The sequence below is a fragment of the Coffea eugenioides genome, unplaced genomic scaffold (genome assembly GCF_003713205.1).
Source record: "Coffea eugenioides isolate CCC68of unplaced genomic scaffold, Ceug_1.0 ScVebR1_2407;HRSCAF=3430, whole genome shotgun sequence".
Classification (NCBI taxonomy): Eukaryota; Viridiplantae; Streptophyta; class Magnoliopsida; order Gentianales; family Rubiaceae; genus Coffea; species Coffea eugenioides.
The window spans coordinates 20901-27779 of record NW_020862892.1 but is presented as its reverse complement, the minus strand read 5'-3'; the positions used below and the strand labels follow the sequence as shown (position 1 = coordinate 27779).

The following is a 6879-nucleotide window of genomic DNA, read 5'->3' as shown; positions in this document are numbered from 1 at the left end:
ATACAGATAGCAGATTCAGATACGCACTCAAAATTGGCATATGAACAGACAAGAGAACGAGTGTGATAAAGTACACCCTCGCCTCCATTTTATCAAAACAGTATTTGGCTCCAACAGTCATAAATCAAGTATTTCAGATATTCAGACATTTCACATAACGGGTAGCACGTAGTGGAACACTCACCGGAGTCAGTACAGATACCTCCCAAAAGAGATCTTTAATCACCAAGAAACCCTAAAATAATCCAAGGAAAACAATTGAAGGTTCCACTTTCCAAAATCGAGTATACAGAATGCACATGTGAGGCTCGACTACCAGTCGTATGCCTTGCCAAACAATTACTAATGCAAGGGTACAGAACTGGATTTTTGGAAACGAAAAGGTAACATGAAGACCTAGGCTCAAACAACCCAGAAGCCCTTCATTTCTACAAAAAGGCAATTCAAACTTAAAGGAACCAAACGGCCTAGAAAATTGGACAGCACTTCCCCTAAATTTGCTTACTTTTCCAGCCGTCATGGCTTCATTATTTTCCTCAGCCAGTCCCAAAGTCAGACACAAAATAAGTTCATTCAATAGCCATTCGGTGAGGTGGTGGCTCCCTTCGCTTGGCCTCTTTCATCCAGCGAGCACGAGACCTTGAGTGAATCTTGGTAGGCTTCCTGATGATGAACCCATCTTTGACCAGCTTTCTTGTGTTTTGACGAAAATCAGCCATGGAGAATTCGTTGACTTCATTGGGGTCTAGCCAGACCTTGCCTCTGCCGCACTTGGGGACGCTGGCGGCGAGCCGCTTCTGAAACTTCAGCGACATCACCCCTTCGTCCGTCGGTCTGTTTCCTCTTCCTCTGGTTTTTCCTCAGTTGTAAGACTTCCCCATTTTCTTTCCTCTGTTTTTCTTTTTGCTTCTAGTCTTTCTTCTGCCCTCGCTTCCTTCCGCTCCCTCTATCTCCCCTCTCTTTCTTTCGCCAAAAACCCTAGCCCCCCTCTTCCAGATCTCTCCCTAGCGTTTTTTTTCTCTATTTTTTTTCGCTCAAGACCTCTCTCTTGCGTTTTTTTTCTCTTCTTTCCGTGACTTCCAAGTTACAACCGGTCATCCCCTCTTCTTCTTTTTTTTTTTTGATTTTTTGTTCCCCAAAATTCCTTAAGCCACCAAGTGTCTAAACACCTAATCCCTTAGGTGCTTAGTTGTCCAATACGTAAAAGGGACACTTGTCGTAATGCATGCCTCCCCACTTGTCATCTTTTACTTTTTTTTTTCTTTTTTTTTCTTTTTCTCTTTTCTTCTTTTTTTTCTTTTTTCTGAAATTTAGTATGAAGACAAAAATAAATGGAAATTAAAATAATAATAAAAAAAAAACCTAAAATTGAAACAAATAAAGCTAAAATTAAATTAATAAAATAAGTAAAGTTTAAAATCAAAAATTTGGTGTCTACAAGTACTTTTAACATCCATTTGGAACAATTTAAAGTTCTTGAAACATGCAAATGTCAAAAACATTCTAATTGATTCTAGTCTAGCTACGGGAGTAAATGTTTCATCAAAATCTATTCTTTCTTCTTGAGCATACCCTTTTGCCACAAATGTAACGCCCCCACCTCTCTCTAGGACAAACCCTAGGGTATCAGCGAAACGCCTGCCCAACTCTCGTCAGGACTCACGCACTCGTTCAAGTTTAATATCGAGCCACAAAACAACCATCAACTTCAAGGGTTAACATTTATTATTACAAAACCACCAACCAAGGGCAACAAAAGTTACAATTTAAGAGTCACTAATTTGATACAAAAATATAGTAGCTTCCACCAAAACGCTAGTCTAGATCCTCCAATCCACCTCCAAACCCTGTTAAGGAAAACAACTTAAAGGGGTGAGCGAACGCTCAATGAGGCTAAGAAAAACTTAAAAAAGCAAGCAAGTAGTATCAATCAATTAAATATCATACTTGAACACAACTTTAAACATGAAGTTTTATTTACGTGCACAAATAGGAAATTAACACACATGGAAGGATGCGGGAGTTCTCAAGAGCTAACTCCACATCTCGACTGATTCCCGCCATTTGGAGTTGACTCTCCGTCAACTCAAGTAGCAATAGGACCGTAGTTCTCCACTTACTACCTCCAACCAACAATACTCACTCAGATCCGTAACCAAATATGTATAAAGTGGCGATACTATTCGAGTATGTCTAGCGAGATCTCAAAAGATCAAGCTATAATATTTTTCAGGGAAAAATGCACTTTTCATCCTCAAAGTTTGGGTTCTTGACCAATATCACCTCAAAGTTTCACCCAAAACACATTTCATCCTCAAAGATCTGCAATTTTGGTCAATCAAGGACAATTGACGGAAAATTAAGGACAACTATTTAATTTGAACGGAACTTTGCATGTGAGAAGCACGGTCTGTCAAATCCAACTCTATACTCAACCAAAAACGGGTCAAATAGAATGGAGCCACTTTCATAATTACTTGCATGTTGGTCTTAGATCGTGGTTAAAAATTTCCCAAAGTTTGACTTCTTGTTTCATTGGCTCAGAGACTTATAATAGATGAGGCCAGAATTGACTTGACTATTTCCACAAAACTTGAACAGTATCTATACTTGTCTTGTCTGTTTGGAAGATAATCAAGCAGCTACTATGTGACAGCCCCACCTCCCCCTAAGGCGAACCAGAGGGTTCGGCGGGCCGCCTGCCCAGCTCTCGCCGGGACTCAGTCGTTCACTACATTCCTCAAACAGCTTACAAGATAAAACTCATATATACATCAAATTCTCCAAAAATTACATGTCATAAGCGAAGCGGAAACAATTCCCAACTATACATAAAATGATTCCAAATCCAAATTGTACAACATAAAGGCCATCCATTCACGTGAATAAGCACAACAAGTCCTGCCTTCGCCTTGAGCCCTGTGGAGGGGAATAAAATATTTTTGGGGTGAGCTAGAAGCTCAGCGAGTAACCAGCAAAATCATTAAACAAATATATTTCACAATGTTGCATTTCGATCATTTCGATGATGTCATGATTCAGAGATCAAATGTTCGTTTAGTGCTCTCATGAGCCAGGGAAATCATAGCACTTGAACACCCGACGCTCAAATAGATCATTTAACATTAACATTAACATTAAGAGGGAGCCCCTTCTTGAGCTCCAGATAAACATGAACATGAACCATAAACAGAGTGGAGACGTTGGTGTCCAGCACAAGACTTTTCCAGAACTCATTGAAGCCAAATCATGTCATGAACTCACATGCAAGCACGCATGATATGCAATCGAGTACATAATGCAAGAAACATTTCACAAGTACTTTGGAAATAGTTTAGGGTCACTCACCTCCATGGCTCTGAAACCATCCATCAAGCTCCAAGTAGTACTAGTACAAGTCCAGCAAGGGAAAAGTCCGGAAAGGAAAGTTTAGCTCAAACCAGAAAAACAGTTTTGACGTCATTTTACGGTAATGGTACCAAAGGCGCTACGATTGTCGGATGAGGGTGTAAGACCCACCATCTCGAAGCTAAAAGACAGGGCTACAACAATGTAGAAGGCCACTCAGTCCAAATCCTAGCACAACTAGGTCAAATATGCAGAATACCCAACCAGAACCGTAATTGCAGGTTTACAAATTACACTATGCTGTAATCCGTACAACTCAGTCTAAACAGGTCCAAATGCATTGATTCCAAAGGCATATGATAGCTAAGACATCAAGCTACATTTCATCAGAAGACACCAACATCCAAATCCAAAGCAATTCCAGTCAAAACAGACGATTACAATCGCAGTTCGCACATTCTGATCACCCAGAACAGCAACAGTAAAAATGACATATCTCACTCTACACTACTCCAAATGACCTGAAATTTTACAGGCATCTCGAACACATAAATACCTACAACTTTCATGTTTTAAGAAAAGGCCAATTCGGCCTCTAACCATATGATCCAAAACCGGACAGAAAAGGGGGTTATGAAACCCTAACTTTTCACAAATTCCTTCCAAACCCAAAATTGGTTGCAATTACCAATCATTTACATCCACTAGAGTCATAACCCCTCATTACCAACCATCATAGATAACCACAACCTCATGATCACATTAAACCAGAAAATTCATCAATAAAATAAAAACTTCACCAATTCATTCCAAACCAAGAAATAAACCACAAATTTCAACACTATAGCCACCATTAGGCACAAATTAAACATCATTAGGTGTAAGAGGAAGTGTAATCATCACTTACCTAGTAAACAAGAGAGAGGGAGTTGTAGAACACCTTAGCTTCCTTAAAAAACTTCACCAAACAACTTACTAGCACCTAATGGAAGACTTTTATGGAGTAGAAACTAGTTGATGAAATTGGTTTGGAAGATTGAGCTAAATGGAAGCTTGAAAATTGGAGAAATCTTCTTCCTTCTTGAGCTTAAGAGAGTCGGCCACCAAGGAGTGAAAATGGTGATTTTTAGTCAATTTTTGAGATATTTAACTGAAGGGTAAAAAGTCAAAAAGTCCAACCAATGAGAAAGTGCCACTTGGCACTCTATTAAATGCATTTCTATCCTTTAAGTCTCTCTCACATCAATCAAATCACCTCCTCTTCTTATCTCTTAACAACCGATAAATTTCACTCAGTATCCGGAACTTAATCTTATTGGCCGAATTTTTCCGAACTTTTCGCACTAGTGGGTCCCACGTCCTTTCTATATCCTTAATTTTTCAAAAACGACCCAATGCTAGAAAAATCATCTAAAAACTATAATTACTCATAAAATCCACCAAGAAAATTTTCCTAAACCAGAAAATGCAGAAAACATGCAATTAAAGGGGAAAAACCCTAGAAAAATATTAGGGGAATTTACGGGTTCTCACACTCATACTTTTCGGGGCGTCACATACTATATCTTTTCCAGTCCATATCCCCACTCGACAAGAATCATCTCCTTATTCTCAAACAAATCCCATAAGAAAGTGTGGAAATCAAATATGAACTCAGTCACCAATAAGGATAGGCAGCTGATGGAAGATCAAGCTTCGAGACAGAAAAGGAAGATAAGGAGCTACGTCTTTTTCATCATCTTATTCACGGTTATCATCGGTTCAATCATCACAGTTTCCATGGCTCTCATACAAGAAAAAGAGTCTGAGTTACTCTCCGCTTCAACTCCAGATAGAGCAATTCGTGCCATCTGCAATCTGACTCCAAAACCAACCTCATGTTTTGACTCTATATGGTGCCTCCGCATGAATTTCTCCACCGATTTAGGCGAGATCAAGACCACCCCATCAAGAATTTTCACCCTCTCTCTCCGTGCTGCTATCAATCAACTAGAGGACTTGATTTCAGCTAATGAAAAGGCAATCTCTGAGGTCAAAGATTCAAGAACTTTGACAGCTTTGAAAGACTGCAATGTCTTGTTCAAGGATTCTTTAAGGCTTGTAAACGCGTCTGTGACAGCAATGGGAGTCAAATCTGATGACAAAATCTTTAAGGTCGCGAAATCTGTTGACGACATGAATGAATGGATGTCAAACTCTGCTGCAACTATAGACAAATGTTTCCTTCTTCCTCTCAGTCACTCTGCTAATAAGGCCTCCAATAATGAGCCTCCACTTTCTGCTGCTGACTTGCATCGTCAAGATAGTGCTGCGTCATCCTTTTCCAACAATAGCGTGAAGAGGGAGAGAGAGCTCGGTAGCAGCGAAGAGGTGGAGATCGAGACAGTTTCCTCAAGAGTAAGTGACGAAGATGATGATGGTTCTAATGGAAGGAAGAAGCTTTGCCTCACAAAAGCTCAGTCTGCTCTTTTGGAAGAGAGCTTCAAGCAGCATAGCACTCTCAATCCGATAACATCTCTCTCTCTCTCTTTCTCTCTCTGTGGCTAGCTAGTTGATTTATTTTCACACGTAATAGTATAACATTCCTTGCTCTCTTTTTTTTTAACATTTGAACAATCATTTCACAGGGCAAATTAAATCGTGTGTATATACATACATATATGCTGATTTTGCAGAAGCAAAAGCAAGATTTGGCGAGGGAACTGAATTTAAGGCCTCGACAAGTTGAGGTGTGGTTTCAGAACAGAAGAGCCAGGTACTTGCTTCTTCATCCCTCATTCCCGAAGATTAACAATGTTGAGGAAAAACAGAATCGATCGTGCGAGCCAGTTTTTTGAGATATGCATAAATTTTGTCTATTTGAAATAATGGAGGGGGGCTTTTTTCTTGGCTATACGCAGGATGAAGCTTAAGCAAACGGAAGTAGACTGCGAGTTCTTGAAGAAATGCTACGAGACGCTGACGGACGAGAACAAGAGGCTGGAGAAGGAGCTACAAGAACTGAAAGCGCTAAAACTAGCGCAGCCCTTGTACATGCATGCAATTGCCAATGGCTACACTGACCATGTGCCCTTCTTGTGAAAGGGTCGGCAGAGTTGGTGAAAACTCTTCCAGTAAGAGCCCATTTTCCATGGCCCCAAAACCACACTTCTTTAATTCCTTGACCAATCCATCTGCAGCTTGTTAGCTAGCTTTTAATGTAGCGAAAGAGATAATAGCGTAAGCATTAGGCATGAGGGTACTGAAAGGGTCGTGGGTCATTAGGCGTGAGGCGTGAGGCATGAACGACAGGGGTGAGATAGGTGCGGAGAAAGAAAAGAACGGAAAAATCCCTAAAACTCATTTCCCCTTCCCTCTCTCTCACTCTCTGAGAGAGAAAGAGCAAAGAGAGGAAGGAAGGAAGGATAGTGCGGTGTGTGTGGATCATAATGAAGGAGAGGGAAGAAGGAAAAGAATGTTGGTTTTTGTCCGTTGCAAATTATTGTTCCATTAAAAAAATGGCTCCATTCAGTTTTACCCATTTTTGTTGGG

The 6879-nt window shown here is 40.2% G+C and overlaps 2 protein-coding genes across 2 annotated transcripts; both read left to right on the top strand.

Annotated features, from left to right (window-relative positions):
- The first annotated feature begins 4995 nt into the window (after positions 1 to 4995).
- Positions 4996 to 5895, top strand: LOC113756604 (pectinesterase 1-like). The gene has a single exon (XM_027300238.1). It carries the CDS (start codon positions 4996 to 4998, stop codon positions 5893 to 5895), a length of 900 nt encoding a protein of 299 aa, XP_027156039.1.
- A 54-nt stretch (positions 5896 to 5949) lies between these two features.
- On the top strand, positions 5950 to 6560 carry LOC113756603 (homeobox-leucine zipper protein HAT22-like). Its single transcript, XM_027300237.1, is given in 3 exon segments — positions 5950 to 6103; positions 6249 to 6384; positions 6386 to 6560. Coding segments are annotated over 3 exon segments (381 nt in total). The 5' UTR covers positions 5950 to 6008; the 3' UTR covers positions 6536 to 6560.
- The last annotated feature ends 319 nt before the right edge of the window (positions 6561 to 6879 follow it).